This window comes from Phascolarctos cinereus, unplaced genomic scaffold (assembly GCF_003287225.1).
Source record: "Phascolarctos cinereus isolate Bilbo 61053 unplaced genomic scaffold, phaCin_HiC Scaffold_726;HRSCAF=1367, whole genome shotgun sequence".
Lineage (NCBI taxonomy): Eukaryota > Metazoa > Chordata > Mammalia > Diprotodontia > Phascolarctidae > Phascolarctos > Phascolarctos cinereus.
The window spans coordinates 28,355,622-28,372,476 of NW_027556098.1; the positions used below are offsets into that span (position 1 = coordinate 28,355,622).

Below are 16,855 nucleotides of genomic sequence, written 5' to 3' on the forward strand. Positions count from 1 at the left end.
GAGAATTGCAGAGGACAGAATGCCGGGCTTGGAGTCAGGAAGATTAATCTTCCTGAGTTCAAATCTGGCCTCAGACACTTACTAGCTTTGTGATGTTGGGCAAGTCACTTAAACCCTGTTTGTGTTTCAGTCCCTCATTTGTAAAGTAAGGTGGAAAAGGAAATTGCAAACCATTCTAGCATCTTTGCCAAGAAAACCCCAAATAAAGTTAGGAAGAGTCAGACACAACTGAACAACAACAACATTCAATACGTGTGTATTTACACATACATATATACTTATACATATACTTAATATAATTTTTATTTTATATGTATATATATTTATATTTAAAGAAAAAAAGAAAGAAGAGTCTCATATCCATACTACAGAAAAGAACAGAATTAGAAAAACCTCCCAAGTCTGGAATCAAGACAATCATACTTTTAATCAGTATTAACTACACCTATTTGTATTAGGACATTCTACTAGATTTTTAGAAGATATAAAACTAAAGTTAGCCTGTTCATCATTTCTTATAACACAATAGTATTCCATTACACTTATATACCACAACCTGGTATATAAATTTTTTTTCTGGTAGCTCCTCCTATTGGTTCTAATTCTTACTTACAACATCACTAATGTGAAAATATGTTTAATAGGAATGTATATGTATAGCCTATATCAGATTGTGGTCCATCTTGGGGAGGGTGGTGGGGAGGAAGGGGGAGAAAAATTTTAAACTCGAAAGCATATTCGAGTGATTGTTAATAAATCAAAATAAATTAATAAAAAAAGAATAAAGGACAACAGTAAATATATATATATATGTATATATACATGTACATATATATATGTATATATAATATATATATATATATATATATATATATATATATATATATATATATATATATAATATGAAAACTAGAGGACCCGGCTCTTTTTTCCCTCCAGAAATTCACCCAGAAAAATGGCCACAAGGAGGCCTATTGAGGGAACAAATTTCCAAAAGCACAATGAAACAAAGAGCTCCATGTCTCCACATCTCCTCCTGCAGGCTCACATTGGTCGGTACCGTCTGTGAAATTCTTTATACATCTTTTATCTCAAAGCACCACTTGCAGATGCAGAGCGAGGCTTCAAAAATAAATGAAAACGAAGAGGCTAGGACTCACTCTTTGCCTTATCTAAAACTAGGGAGTTAGACTAAATCAGGGATCCTTACACTTCTTTCCGTAGGACTCCTCAGAATGTTTTAAATCAAACCATCATCATCATCATCATCATCATCATCATTGATGATATTTAGAGTAATAAAAATATTTTTTAAAAAGCAAGTTCACTTACAGGAAAATAGAAGGGGAAAGGGATAAGAGATAGAAGGGAGAACAGACTGGGTGAAAGGGGAATCAGGATGCAGGCCGTCATGGGGTGGGGGAGGGGAGGGATGGGGAGAAAATTTGGAGCGCAACATCTTGTGGATGTAAATGTTGAAAACTAAAAATAAATAAATAAGTTTTGGGGGGTAGCAAGTTCACGGACCCCACGTAAAAAACTCCCGGACGAGATGGAATCTAAGATTCTTTCCCGATCTATATCCCACGGGAGCCTCCCTCCCCAGTCTCCCACTGCGTCTCCCAGGGATCCAGCCACACCGGGTACCAGCCCAGGCAGATCGTTGGCGCATGCGCGCGCATTCCCACCTCTCCGCGAGCTCTACGGGCTGGGGAGATTCTCGCGAGAGCTGTCAGCAGCCCCGCCAGACACAAACAGAACCCGCGGGAGCCTCGGATTCCGGGGACGCTCCTCCCCGGAGGATAAAGAGATCCCCGTTCTCTCCCCCGGTATATTCCAGCGAAGCCCGAGGGCGGGGCCCGATGGCCGGGGCCGCGCCGCCCTGGAGCCGGCTGGACAAACAGCAGGACCGGGACGTGCGCGAGCTGATCCGGCGCGTGAGCGGCCTCCAGGACGAGGCGGACAGCAACTTCCAGCTGGCCCTGCACTTCGCCTGGAGCAATTTCAGGTCAGCGCCGGCCTTCTTAGCGGGTCTTCACTCCCCTCCCCGCCCCCTCGCCCCGGCCTTTTGCTGTTACCGCTAACCTTCTGGGCCACCATAGGCGCGGGCAGGTACGGAAGCCCGGCTTGGAGCGTCTTTTAGATCTTCCCTGGATCTGCCCTCCTGCTGGTGTCCCGATCTCTGTTGGCCCTTCCGGGCCACCATAGTCCCCCGTGCTCCTCGCGGCTGGTGGGGTCCGGGCCTCCCCCTTCTCCGTGGACTAAGACGAGGGACCGGGTAGGGGTCGGGCAGAGCCGCGGGACTGGACTGGGCGATTCCTTTCGGGGTGGCATCTTCGGGCACCCGCGGGGCTCAGTTTCTTCCAGAAGTTCGTACGTGTTTATTTTTTGTGTCCTGGTCGGTGGCCGTCCAGTCACCAAAGGACCCCACGATTGGGAGAGTTACCCGAGCTCCAGGGCCAAGGAGCCGGGGTAAGGGGTCTTTATCGACTTTGTACAGCGCCCTGCCCACACGGGGTTAGCCGGCAAAGCGGCGTCCAAACAAAGTAATCATTTGTAATAGTGACAGTCCATCTTTGAATGATATTTTAAACTTTTCAAAGAGTGTTTTACATCCATCTTCCCATTTGGTCCTCAAAACTACCCGGTGACGTAAGCTAGGCAAGTGTGTTCTGCTTCTTATTTATAGTGAAAGAATCCGAAAGTGGTGGTACTAGCCCCAAGGCTACAGAGGTTTGGTTTTGTTTGTTTGTTTTGGTTTGGTTTTTTGCAGCAAAGATAGGACTGCAACTTAGGTCCTGTTCCTTAGTGTTTTCCTTCTATTACACTGCCTCCGAAGTATCCTTTTCTCCCACAAGCATTTTCATTTTGCCACTAATTTGCAGATAATCCTATAACTTTCCTTAAAATCTTTTGACTCAAAAATGATTATGCGTAGAGTAAATAGCATTTTGAACTAATCGAGCAGATGTCATTAGGGACATCTATATTCTACTCTTCATGAACTTCAGTGTCTAAAGGCCGGGAGATTTAGCAAACACAACCAAGACACTGAACGTTTTTTCTTAGTAATCACTATGTAAATGTTAGCTATTACTATTACTAATTACTATCTTGTGGGTACCTTGTTATATTTGAGGAGAAGTGGTGTACTAGGCAAACAGAGTAAAAGTTGAATTATTTTTTCTATTTAAGGCAGACTTTGTAGAGGAAATGACCTTTGAACAATAATTAGGAAGATAAGAAATTATCTGGTATTTATCAAGTCCCTATTTTGTGCCTATAACCAACAAAGCTATGTGATAGGTACAAAAGTGCAGTGTAGACTCCCAGCCCTTGAGGAGGTTGCTGTGTTGAGGGGGAGACAAGATATGTATATGAAACAACTAGGATACAGTATAGGAGAGTAAATGTGTGCCACAGTTTGTGATTGTTTTATAGACTTTTCTGATAAGTGGAATTAAGATAAAATCATCTTAACTGGGCTCACTTTTGGAAACAGATTGAACATTAAAAGTCTCCTAATTCAATCTTATTTTCAATCTCAATAATATGTTGAGATTGAAATAGGAACTTTTGGCATTCTTTATGGATAGTTAAGAATCTTGGGCATTTTTTTAAAACAGTTACCAGTAAAGGGAAATACCAATTTAAATTAACATTTAGTAACAGAAACTTTCAAGAATGTTTTCTCATTAAGCAGTTAGACTGTTTATTCAGAGTCCTATGTTTTAGTTAGCCTCATTAGATCAAAACTCAAGTTACAGTGAGAGTATTGTTGCTCTTTGTTATTTCTCCGAGAGCACCATGACATCAGGAAGGTGATGTTATGACTTCCAGGTGAGTTGGATTTGAGTGAAGCAGGGCTGTGCAAAGTCACCAGGCTCACTCTCTCTCCTCTGGAGCCATGTGGGTCCAGTGACAAGATATAGGTCAGGACAACTGGAGATGGCCCCAGATGAAGTGGAAAACCTTGGCTTTTTGAAGCTAAGGTCTTTCCCTGGTCTCAGTTTATCTAAGGCAACACCCATTCAGTGATTAAGGCTAGGTAAGAAATGAGGTAGAATGGCCACTTTTACCTAGTGAAAAGAAAATCAATCTGGGAAGGGAAAACTCTCTGAGTTTCTGACCAAAACAGAAACAATTGCTATTTACATTCACTCGGAGCCATTAAACCCAAACGATGACTAAGTGACGCTTGGGCTAGGTAGGACCTGTTGTTGCCCAATCAATGAGAGCCAGAGTGATTTGAGTTTAAGGCATGGTCATTAAAGAAATCTAGTCTGTAAACCCCCAAATATCCTTTGGGTTTTCAGCAATCAAAATTTACATTCCTTTGGGCAGAGTACCCGCAGGTAAGGGTATTGTTGTGGTTTCATGGTGTGTTGTGGCAGTACTGTCCCAAAGAATCCAGGGTCAGACCACTTCTGATCCAAGTGTAGGTATTTATTTATTGAAGCCCTTCAAAAGTGGGCTAGGTTCCAAGAGAAATCAGCAAGAACTACAAGAACACACCTGTTGAAATATGTGACTTGGATCTGGGAGCAGTGGCTAGCTAGGGGCAGTGACTGTATTGAGTCTGGGGGCTGGTGGTGTGGTTATGCCAGATTATGTGGTTAAATCAGGACATGCTTGCTGTTCAGTGGGGCTCGTAAGGAAATTAGAATATTGGGGCTGGGGGCAGATTTATTAGGATTCCATCAGTATGATTCCCTATGTGGACAGAGGGAGATAAGGGGAGGACAGAAGACAGGCATTGTACTTTGTACCGACAATAAAAGAATTTAAAGTTTTGAAATAATAAAGTGGACTCCTATTGTAACTTAGAAAACACTACAAAGTTTGAAATATCTCATATTGGAGAAATAGAATTTAAAATGACATAGCCCAAGGGAATTGGCTTTTATCTTATTATAGGCTGGCTTCTGACTTATGATGTTCATGTCACTTATAAATGGCTTTCCAGAAATAAGGGGGCCAAATGCCACTTACAGAGATGCACTTTCCCTCCCAGCTGCCAAAATTTGGAATTTTCCCTCTTCTTTTCCTCTTGGATGGTAAAGCCCTTACTTTGCTGTGTGACCAATAAAAAAAAAGATGAGTTTCTGGGTAATTAATAATCAATTTATTAATTAGGCTAGCTGGCAATCAATAAATTGATGGTAAGTGTTTTTTCTTGGTAATCAAAGACAAACCCATAGAAAGCCTGAAAAGGAATGCTCCTGGCAAGTGAAAAATCAATCCTGATTGGTGGACATTTAATGACTAGGTGGGCTGGAAGTCTTCACCTCTTTCTGCTGAGAACTTGGCTTGATGGAGACACAGCCGCATCCAGCAATCTAGACAGGGGAATCCATCTCCATCCAGATCACTCTGGTTGGTCATGAGCTGGGTCACCCTAAATTCTAATGGAGAAGTACAAGGAGAGGAACTTCTTTTCCTGGGGTAAGAACTTGCCCAGACTGGATTCAGTTTATACTGTAAACAGAAGTAAGGTCTCCTAGTTGGGTGAGATCTTGCCCAAGATTGAAGACCATGTACCTTGAGAGCTAGACAACTAGGGGCAATCACATCTATCAGAGACATATTTTTTACAGGAGCTGGACCTTAATAGGAAATACAGGAGAAAAGCCTGGATCCAAATTTAATTAAGTAGTTATTAATATAATAGTAAAATAATATTTTCTCTCAGCTGCCTGAGGGTCTTAAAAAGGAAGGAAGGAAGGAAGGAAGAATGGATGGATGGATGGATGGATGGATGGATGGATGGATGGATCCCTTTCCCTGTGTTTTACAGTTAAGTGCCTGAAAGGTCTCTAATTTCGTGAGTGTATGTCCTTCCCTGATAGAATTTAGCATTTCTTAATAACTTGTAGCTAGTCTTCTAGACTTGTCATGTTGAAAAATTGTATCACCTTGTGGCCAACCTGGTAAAGAGCTTCTCCAAACTAAACTAGGCTAGTCTTTGGGAAACAGATATGTAAGCAATCAGTTGGTCCAAGTTTAAAATCTTTTCAACTTGGTAGGGCCTAACAGAGTTTTGCTTTTCTGGCATAGCCTTAGAGAACCCAGGATTACTTTTATGCCACCACAAGGCATTAGAGAGGACTTCAGTGGAGGATGCAGTGCTTTTGCTATAAAAAGAGAAATTTATTCACTTAACCCAATTGCCTCACCAAAAAAAAAGGCAAAAAGAGAATTAAAGGACCTTCTAGCCCAGCATCTCTATATTAAAGTTGTAAAAATTGACTCATTTCATTCCAGTACTAGTTCAAAGGAAATGGCAAACAAAAGAATAAACCTTATAACTATCCTTCACATTCCTCCACTTTCCATTCCTCTGTAGATTTTTGTAGGTAGCATTCCTAGCCCAGGTTTCATTTCCTTATCCCTGTGTCTGTCTCTTTGTTCCCATCCAAGTTGTGTCTTGTGTGGAAAAATTTATGAAGACTGTAGCACTCACTCAATCTGGATGTCCCTCTGAAATGATAGTAGTCTCTATTTAATCTGTGTAATCAGAGAATATCTGTATTTTTCACAAGAAGGTTTAAGTAAAAAAGGATAAAGTGGGATAGAAGGGTCATTTTTACCCTTTTTCTTTTTCCTCTTCTCTTCCCTTAATAAATGCTTGTTGAATTAGCTTACCTAGCCTTGGATCCTTTTTTTGTTAGCCCAGCCTCTGAGCAATCTCAGTCTTGCTCCCCTATTCTAAATAAAATGGAAGCTCTTAGCTTTGTAAAGCACTTAGCATAGTGCCAGGCACATAGTAGGCATTATATAAATGCTAGTTATTATTTTTTATGTTATTATAATATAATGTAGTTCTATGTTATTAATTGTAAATATTCTATGCTTTCTTATTTTTCTTTTGTATTCTCTCCCTTGATTTAATTTACTCCAAAGGGTTCAATAAATACAATTCCTCTATGCAGATGATGAGGCAGTTAGGTAGCACAGTGGATAGAGTACCATGCCTAGCGTAAGGAAGATTTATCTTTCTGAGTTTAAATCTGGCCACAGACACTTCCTAGCTGTGTGTCACTGGACAAATCACTTCACCCTATTTGCCTTAGTTTCTTCATTTGTAAAATGAGCTGAAGAAGGAAATAGCAAATCACTCCAGTATCTTTGCCAAGATAATCCCAAATGGAGTCATAAAGAGTCAAACAAAATGCACATGATTGCCAATTCTATATATTCAGCCATAATCTCTCCTCTGAGCTTCAGTCTCCCAGTTCCAACAGTCTGATGGATATGTCTACTGAGTGACTTACTGGTTCCTTAAACTCAACATTTTCAAAACTGGACGAATCATCTTTCTCTCTAGATCTGTTTTTCCTCTTAATTTCGCTATTTCTCTTAGTGGCACTATTATCTCCCCAGTCCTGAAATCTTGGAGTATTCTTTAATTCATTTCTTTCCTTTTTAGGGTAGAGCTTGAATTAGTAGCTTTGTGAGCAGAGAGAACATGATGATCTGCACTTTCCCTCCATCTAATCAATTGCCAAATCATGCCTATTTTGTCTCTTGTAGGTCTTATTTTCTCCATACTGCTTCCACCCTATATCAGGTCTCCATTACCTCACACCTATGTGATTGTGATAGCTTCCAAGTTGGTCTCATTTCTTTCCTATCTATTCCATTCTTCACATAGCTATGAAAATAATCTTCCTCTGACCATATCACTTCCCTGCACAAAAACCTTCAGTGATTGCCTGCTGCCTAAAGCAGAGATTGACAAATCAGAGGACCATCTCTTCCTGCTTCTTGGTTTTGTATGGTCATTGAACTAAGAAAGATTTTTACCTTTTTAAATACAATAAAACTGTCAAAAATGTAAAAACTCTTAGCTTGGCTGGCTGGGCTTACAGAAATAGACATTGGCTGTAGTTCCCAACCCCTGGCCAAAAGGATGTAATACAAATTCTACAGCCTGGTGTTTTTGTAGAGCCCTCTGCTGTCTGGCTCCAGCCTAGCTCTAGCTCTATTTTACATTGTTTTTCTATATTTGTATATTATTTTCCTAGCACTTAATGGTGCAGTTAAACTGGACTTAATGCTCCTAATCGTAATCCTTCTGTCTCGTCTCTTTAAATTCACACAAACTTTCCATCACACCACAATACTTCTTCCTCTTCTCTGTACTTTAAAACCTTTCTTTTTCTTCAGAGCTAGACTCAAGTTTTCCATGGCCTTTCCTGGTAACCTCAGTTGAAAGTGTTTTCTCTCTCATCAAGTATTACTAAAGCACAGTGTCTGGTCATCTTCCTTGTCCCATCACATACTATCTTGTGCTATACTTATCTCAGTGTATGTCACAGAATCATAATATATCAGATTTAGAAAGGAGCTCACTGGTTACCTAGCATAGTCTGTGCTTGCACAGAAATTTTCTATGCTGTCTGTAATAAGTAGTTACTTAGTTTCCACTTGAAGACTTCCAGTGCAGTAGAAACCCTAGTAGATTGAACGTTTTCTGAAGGCTCCGAACTGTGTTGTTTTTCATATTTGTATCACTATTGTGTATTATAGTATTTTACATATCGTTAATTTTTGTTGAGTTGAATTGAAATAAAAAATATGTTGAGGAAAGTGAACTTTACCAACGCCTTTCATCCATTGGTGAAAAAATGGTGACAAATACTTATATTTTGCTTCCAAATTTACATTTCAGCTAGACTTTTTATGCAGATGTGATAAAATTGTCGTGAGTAAATGGTTTTTTTTTTCAATTTCATTTAGATTTCATCGTTTCCTAGATGTAAGCAGTCATAAAATAGAGAGGACAATAGAGGGGTAAGTCATTGTGTGTGTGTGTATTCCAGTACTTTAGGGATCTATGGGTATTTTCTTCACTAATGCAGGTCACAATCCCTCTGTGTCTCAGTAGATAGTTATCATGAATTTCTGTGGCCAAATTTTGTTGTGGCCAGCCTTCTGGTGATAAGCTTTTCTGAACTTTGTTAAGATGAGCCTTAGATGACAAATGCAGTCTCTTGCTAGGCTTACATCCTGAAAGGACTTAACAGAATTTACTTATCTCTTGGCATTGCCTTTGAGAATCTAGAGTTCCCAATATACTTTGATAAGATACCTGATTAAGACAAGAATAGAGAACATGTATGTGTATTCAGCCTAAATACTTTTGTTAATACATTTCCTTTGAAATATCAGTTATCTTTTGTTATTTTAGAATTTATGAAAAGCTCATCATTCATTCAGATCTCAGCAAAGCTGCCAGTTGGAAGAAATTAACTCAAGAGTTTCTACATGCATCACTTCCAAGTACTAAGGAAGCAAAGGTATATTATTAGAAAAAAGTTCCGTTGGGGCGGCTAGGTGGCACAGTGAATAGAGCACAGGCCCTGAAGTCCGGAGTACCTGAGTTCAAATCCGGCCTCAGACCAAACACTTGACACTTACTAGCTGTGTGACCCTGGGCAAGTCACTTAACCCCAATTGCCTTAAAAAAAATGTAAAAAATGTAAAAAAAAGTTCCATTCTGATTACCTTCATCTTGTTACTATTAACCTTTAAGCACTCAAAGTATTCTGAATACATTACACATAAGAAAGCTCAGCCTCTAGTTTTCAATTGATCGATTAATTGATTATAGCAGTATGCTGTTTGGGAAAGAACACTGGATTTGGAATCCGAAGACTTGGATTTAAGTCAGCTCTTGTTATTATCGGTGACCTCGGGCAAATCACTTTCCTTTTCTGAGTATCTGTTTCCTCATCTTGCATTTCTTGTTATGAGGAAAGTACTTTGTAAACCTTGAAATAGTATATAAAGTGTGGTTATTGTTATACACATGTGAATTGACTATTTCAGTTACACTTAGTGCAGTTTATGCTTGTGATAAAAACAAATATTTTATTTGGCCAGTCATTTGCCCCACAAATAGAATTCAGAGCCTAGAAGAAGTCAATAACATTGTGTAGATAACTTTAAAATATGTGTTGAAATTACTTGATGGCATTTGGTTGGCTTTCCCAGAATCACAGAATTTGAGATTTGGAGGGGATCGTAGCAATCATTTGGTCCAACCCATATATGACAAGCAATTTCCATTGTAACATACCGAACAACTGGTTGTCCAGTCTTTGCTTGAAATCCTCAAAGGAAGGGAAGCATACCATTTCTTAAGGTACCACATTCCATTTTGGCACAGCTCTAATTGTTACAAAGTTTGTATTGACATTAAATCTGGATTTGCTTTTTTGTAATTCCACACATTTCTCCTTCTATAACACAGACTCAAGGCCTTTTATCATCTAGGTTGCCTTTCTCTAGGCATTCTCTTTCTTAATCCATGGCACTCTGAACATTAGAGGTTCAGAAGAGACCTCCAGACCTCCAAAAAAGGTCTAACAAGGGCATCGTATAATAAGACTACCACCTCCCTATTTATGGAAGATGCTTCTCTGATTGTAGCCCAAGATCTCATTAGTTTTTCTTGGCTGCTATATCATGCTACTTATTCATAGTGAGTTTTTCGGAATAATTGCTGTCTAGCCATGCCTCCCCAGTCTTATACTTGTGAAGGTGATTTTTTTTTATATCAAGTGAAAGACTGTATGTATCCCTCTTGAACCTCATCCTGTTAGATTCTGCTAAGCAATCTAGCCTGTCATGATCCTTTTGGATCCTGACTCTGCTGTCTACTATATTACCTTTCCCTTTGACTTTGTGTCATCTCTAGATTTGATGAGCGTACTTTTAATCCAGTCCAAAAATACTTTTATCCAAGTTGTGGATAAGAATGATAGCAATTGAAGCACATATCCCCATAATATTCCACTGAAGACCTCCTCACATGTTGACATTGAATAATTAACAAATGGCCTCTTTGAGTCCAGCCATCCAACCATTTCTGAATTCTTTGGATTTTATTATTGCCTAATACATATCTATCTTCTTCACAAGAATAATATGAAATAATCAAAAGCTTTGCTAAAATCTAGGTAAACTATATCTACCACATTCCCCTTATCTACTATTTTAATAATCCTTAACTATTTCTCACCTTGGGAATAGGGAAGAGACCAGGATGTTTCTTCTCCACTATAGAAGCAAATTGAAAATCTAAGAGGATTTTAGGAAACAGGGTGAGTAGATAGGGTAGGGAATACAGTTGGGAAAGAAGGTATGGCTTACTATCATTTTGAACTCTAAGAGAGAAGTAAGTTCCTTTCTGTTATTTATTTGTCATTACACACTGGGAGAGATTCAGACCTATTTAAATTATCTACTTGCTGTGTGATTTGGGAGATAGTAGCACTTAAATAACTATGAAATAAAGTTATTAAAAGGACATTCTGAACTGGGACAACATAATGTGGTAGAACACTAATTCGATTTGGAATCCAAAGACCTGTGTTTCAGGGATGGCCCTGCTTTTTGTAGCTTTGTGACTTTGGGCAAATTTCTTAATCCTCTGTGAGCATCAGTTTCTTCACCTGTAAAATAGGAATAATAGTACATGGAGTATAGATAAATAATGTGCCTAAAGTTTAGAAATTGTCTTACTGACAATATGAACTATGGATGACTGTGTAAATTTTGGCTAAAGAGAAAGAATAAGAAACTGTAATTTGAAGGTTAATCTCAATACAAAACCTCACAGGTTTCACCAAAATTTGAAACAATAGAAGTTACTAATAACAGGAACTATAAGCAATGGGTAGCAGTTGCAGGAGGCAGATAAAGGCTTGCTATTAGTGATGATGTACTAACAGTTAGGGTTATCCTAAAGAAGAATGAGCTGTCTCAGGAAGTAAGTTCTTCCTTATTGGAGGTCTTGAATCAAAAGTTGCATGACCATTTATTGTGTATCTTTTAGATGGAATTTTTGTCAGATATTGGTTGGACTAAATGGCCAGTTAGTTTCCTTCCAACTCTGAAATCTAAGAATCAATGTTTAGAAGTTGGTAGTTGTTATAATATTATTAAGGTTAATGTTATCTTAGAAAAATAAATTTGGAGAAGAGTATTACATAACCATCAGAGGTTGGGTTTTTATTCACTTAAACTGGAATTTAGTTTTAAATGTTGTGTTTTAATAACGCATCTTATTCACTTGTTTTAAAGACAGATACACATTATGCAATATTGTCACTCCTTCTGTGTCTTTCTGATTCTCCTTCAAACACCAATTATGTGGAAAAGCCAAGAGAAAAAGAAGTGGGTAAGTTACATGAAGATTTAATATAGCATTAGAAGAGGACTTTTGTGAAAGTTCAAATATTGTATGAAATGTGTCTTGAAGATATAAAAATTATAATGTAAATTAGAAGCTGTAGAAGTGAGTGGTTTTTTCTATATTTGTTTATTGAAAGTCTTCGTTCTTGGATTTTGCATTTCTTGATGTATGTTACCTTGAAATTTGTATGATTTCTTCTTTCTAGATTTAGGATTTTTCTGAGAAGGTTAATAATAAGCAAAATTATGTTGTGTCTTAGAAAAGAAAGAAGAATTTGACTGGGGAAAATACTTGATGGAAGGTGAAGAAATTGAATTGGGTCCAGATGCAGATACACCAGTAAGTTATAGTAATTTTGCTGTGAAATACTTCAATATTTGCCAGAGAAGATACAAATCTTCTCTGATGTAACCTCCTACAGTGGGTTGGTTGTTTTACTTATTTATTTATATCCCGACGCCTTCCAAGAAAGGTTTTTAAGAAGCTACTCTTCTCTTTTTGGGGAGCTTCTGCTCTCAACAGAAGCAGAAATCTTCTTGTTATACCACTACATAAATAGTAAGGTTTGCTAAGTTCAAATAATAAGTGCCTTTGGAGTTTGAGTAGGATAAATGTTAAGCTAGCTATCTTATCTGAGAACCCTTTTTTGTAACTAAACAGTTTGGTAGGAATATTGTCACAAAAAAGGTTGTTCCACCTTGATATTGAAAAGTCTCTGGCCATTATCAGATTTACTTTTATGAACTTTAAGAAAGAAGCAACATTATTAGCATAGTTCTTCTTTTGGTATATTCTCAAACTAGTTCACTTTTGTTTAAGTAGCTCTAGTTTTCTTACTATTTACTAAAAGTAAGCTCTGTTAACTTATTTGATAGAATTGGTCTGAAGAAAGTGAAGATGATGATGATGATGATCAGCAACCTCTTAGTAGAGAAGACTCTGGGATTCAGGTGGATAGAACACCATTAGAAGAACAAGATCAAAATAAGAAAATAGTACCTCAAGTCAGTTGGAAAGGTAGTATAAAGTTGGAAATGCCATCTCTAATAGAGAGATTACCAAACAAAATATCAAACTTTAAAATGTATCTCAAGTTCATGTATTTCTTTATATTTTCAAAAGCTCCTTTAAGCATTATGAGACCTTTAATTTTATGTGACTTAAAAGCAGCACTGCATAATTTACATTAAAAAGGAATATTTATATGACATTTGGTTCTTTGATTTTTTTAATAAATATGTAAGTTTTCCTTTAATTTTCATGGGAGGAGGTACAGAATTTAAGGTTGAATTTTTCTAGGTTAGGTTAAATTCGTTCTGATTTAAGCAAAAAGAAAATTAGTTTAATTTCTTCTTTAACTTGTCATAAAATCATATCACTTTTGAGCTGATGTGGGCCTAAGAGACCATTTCTTCCAACTCACTCATTTTATAGATGAGGAAAGTAAGGCCTAGAGAGCACGCCTAATGACTTACCCAAAATCACACAACTAGTTAATGGCACTAGAATTGAAGTTTGCTTACTCCTAGTATTTCCATTTTTATTAGCCTTTCTAGGTTGGATTGAAAATTTTTTGACGTTCTTTCAGAAAATATTTGTTGAATATTTCCAAGGCACTGTGATAGATGGAAGGGAGGAATAAAACATGGTTCCTGATCTCTTGGAGTTTATAGACTAATAGGAGAAAGAAAAAAGACACATTGTCATGTGATATTTCAGTAAGAAAGGCATAAAATGCTATAGTATTTTAGAAGGAGAGTTGTTTCTAGGTGAGGGTGATCAAAGAAGTTTTGATGTAAGAGAACATTTCAGCTATATCTTGAAATAAATTGTTTTTGAGGCTGGGGAAAGACATGCTAGGTGGAAGGAATTGCATGCACATGGGCATCAGGAGTGAAAGGTATATTAACACAGCCATATAGTTTAACATGTTGGGAGGAGAAAGCTAGAGAAATGTAATTTGGGCCAAATTATGCAGGGCCTATGAAACCTATATCTTAATGGATGTAGAGGGAGGTAGGTAATAAAAACCATTGAAGGTTTTACAGCAAAGGACCAGAGCAGATGAGAAGAGAATTTTTAAAATCTTTGGATGTTGATTTTTTTTTTTTAGCATTTCTTTCACTTCTTGATGTCTCCCTTTCCTCCACTCTTGGATCTTTGCTTTGTAACAAAGAAGTACAGTTAAGCAAAACACATGGACACATTGACTATGTCAGAGATGTGTTTGGTTATAGTTAGATTAATCTTGAAGCATTGTATAGAATAGATTAGAGATGGAAGAGACTGGAGGGCAGGAAACAAGGTAGGGAAATATTTCAGCAATATAGGTAAACGTGGACTGGACTACAGTGCTGGTTGGGAAGGGATAGTTACCTCTATGGAAGTAAAAATGATAGGATTTAGACTTTGATTAAGATGGAAGTAGGACAGAGGGCCACAGATTAATCAGATGTTTCAGCCTTTGTAACTGGCTCCATAGTGTCGTTAACAACTCTGCCTTACATGCAGAAGGTCTTGAGTTTAAAACTCAATTGAAACCATGGTTATCCATTTTGAGGCAGCAGTTCTATATAAAGAGTGCTGGATTTGGAATCAGAAGACCTAGGTTTGAATCCTGGCTTGATTGTATAACCTTTGGTAAGTCACTTCACATCTTTGAACCTCAGTTTAGTCATCTATAAAATCAAGTTGGCCTAGGTGACCTACCTCTCATTCTGTGATCCTATGACTCCCACCATTTTATTGCTCTATTTTTGACACAGAAAAACGACAAAGTCAACTGTTCCTCCTCATTTTATTTCAAAATTAGAGTTTGTCATCATGGAGACAGATATTCTCAGTTGCACAGTAAACCAACCTTTAGCCAGACCAACTTGATTCAAAAGCACCTCCAAAAGTGCACAGGTGGTTGATAGCGCACACTGTGCAGTGAACATTGAAGTACGAGAACACTATGGTCAATTTTTTGAGGAAGTTTTTACAGAAATGGAAGAAATGCATGGTTAGGTTGAGAAGAGTATCTGTGATAACCTTGGGGATCATCTTGTAGGAAATGTATATGTAAAGTTTCATGATGAAGAAGCTGCAGAAAAGGCCCACCTTAACTTAAACATGGTTTAGTGAAGAGATAATTGATGCAGAGCTTTCTCCTGTAACAAGCTTCATAGAAGTCCGCTGTTGCTGCTATGAGAATGCACTCAGGGAGGCATCTATAAACTTGATGCTTCTGAAACCTTTCTCAAGAGAACTATAGCTGGAGTTGTATGGGCATCACTCTAAGACCATAAGTCCTGATCAAGATCTTGTGAATGTCATTCTTGGTTGAGACACAATTGTGGTTGTGGTGGTGGCTGCAGTGGTAACAAATTGGGGAAATTAATAGAGGAAAACTAAGAAGATGAGCACTTGGATGAGGGTGTTGACAATCAGTTTTCATAGAAAATAGTATTGCAATTAAATTTTTTTCTAGTTAACTGTTGAGAATTTATGGCCTTTTCATTTATAGAGACATCTTTTAATATTTCATAGTTTTCTTTTATTGGACTTTGAAATCCATGAAGGCAGGGATAATGTCTTATTCTTTTTGTACCATATGGTACCATGCGCACAATAGTTACTATTTGCTTATTTGTTGACTGAATCTTTTTAGCTCTGGCTAATGACATTTCATTGAATTTTGTATTTCATCACACTGAGATAGAGATATATATATATATATATATATATATAGATATAGATATAGATATAGATATAGATATAGATATAGATATAGATATAGATATATATATAGATATATATATATATTAAGCTATGTAACATTTGATTCAATTCAATAAATGTTTTTTATACTTGCTACGTGCAAGACACTATACTAGGTCTGGGGATACAATGACAAAACCAAAATGGTCTCAACCGTCAAGGAGCTTACTAGGGTGATGCAAGCTAGTATCAAAATAAGTAAATTCACAGTAATTTTAGGAGAGAAGGAAATATAGTAACTAGAGGGATCAAGAAAGGAGATGGCATCCAAAGTGTGCTTTGAAGGAAGCTTGGGTTCGAGAGATGAATGTAAGGAGGGAGTGTATTCCAGACATCGGAGACCATCTGTGCGGAGTCATGAAGGTGTGAGGTGTGAGGAACAATTAGCAGACTAATTTTGATTAGAATGGGGAGCGTGTAAAAGAAAATCACGTGAAATAAAGCTAGAAGGTTATGCAGGAGCCAAATTTTAAGTGCTTTAAGTGCTGGGCTGAGGAGTTGGTATTTTATTCTAGAAGGAACAGGGTGCAATTGAAGATTTTTGAATGGAATGCAGTGACATAATTATATCTCTGCTTTACATATTTCTCGTTATACAGAGGATAGATTGTAGAGGAAGAGAGACGAGAGACATGAGGGACCAATTCAAAGGTGTTGGTGTAGTCTGAATGAGAGGACATGAGAGTCTGAACTAAGCTATATAAATGGAGGGAAGGAGAGAGATATAAGATATTTTATAGGAGGTAAGCTTATAAAAACTGGGTAACTAATTTAGATATTGGACTTTAAGGTGACAGAATGGTTAAGGATGATTTCAAGGTTGTGAACCTTGCGTAACTGAAAGCATTGTCCACAGAAATAGGCTAGTTTGGAAGAAGGATAGTTTTT

At 37.8% G+C, this 16,855-nt stretch overlaps 1 protein-coding gene across 3 annotated transcripts in view; it reads left to right on the forward strand.

The window, feature by feature from the left end:
• Positions 1 to 1,703: 1,703 nt before the first annotated feature.
• Positions 1,704 to 16,855, forward strand: part of TUBGCP5 (tubulin gamma complex component 5) — a 46,558-nt gene continuing 31,406 nt past the window's right edge. For 2 of the 3 annotated variants that reach the window (XM_020992752.1, XM_078146311.1), the window contains exons 1-6: positions 1,704 to 2,008; positions 8,743 to 8,796; positions 9,194 to 9,302; positions 12,094 to 12,190; positions 12,465 to 12,544; positions 13,081 to 13,222. In XM_020992752.1, coding sequence (XP_020848411.1) covers positions 1,863 to 2,008; positions 8,743 to 8,796; positions 9,194 to 9,302; positions 12,094 to 12,190; positions 12,465 to 12,544; positions 13,081 to 13,222 — 628 coding nt within the window. In that variant the 5' untranslated portion in view covers positions 1,704 to 1,862. The remainder of the gene's footprint in view (positions 2,009 to 8,742; positions 8,797 to 9,193; positions 9,303 to 12,093; positions 12,191 to 12,464; positions 12,545 to 13,080; positions 13,223 to 16,855) is intronic. The other variant, XM_020992753.2, reaches the window with a different exon arrangement.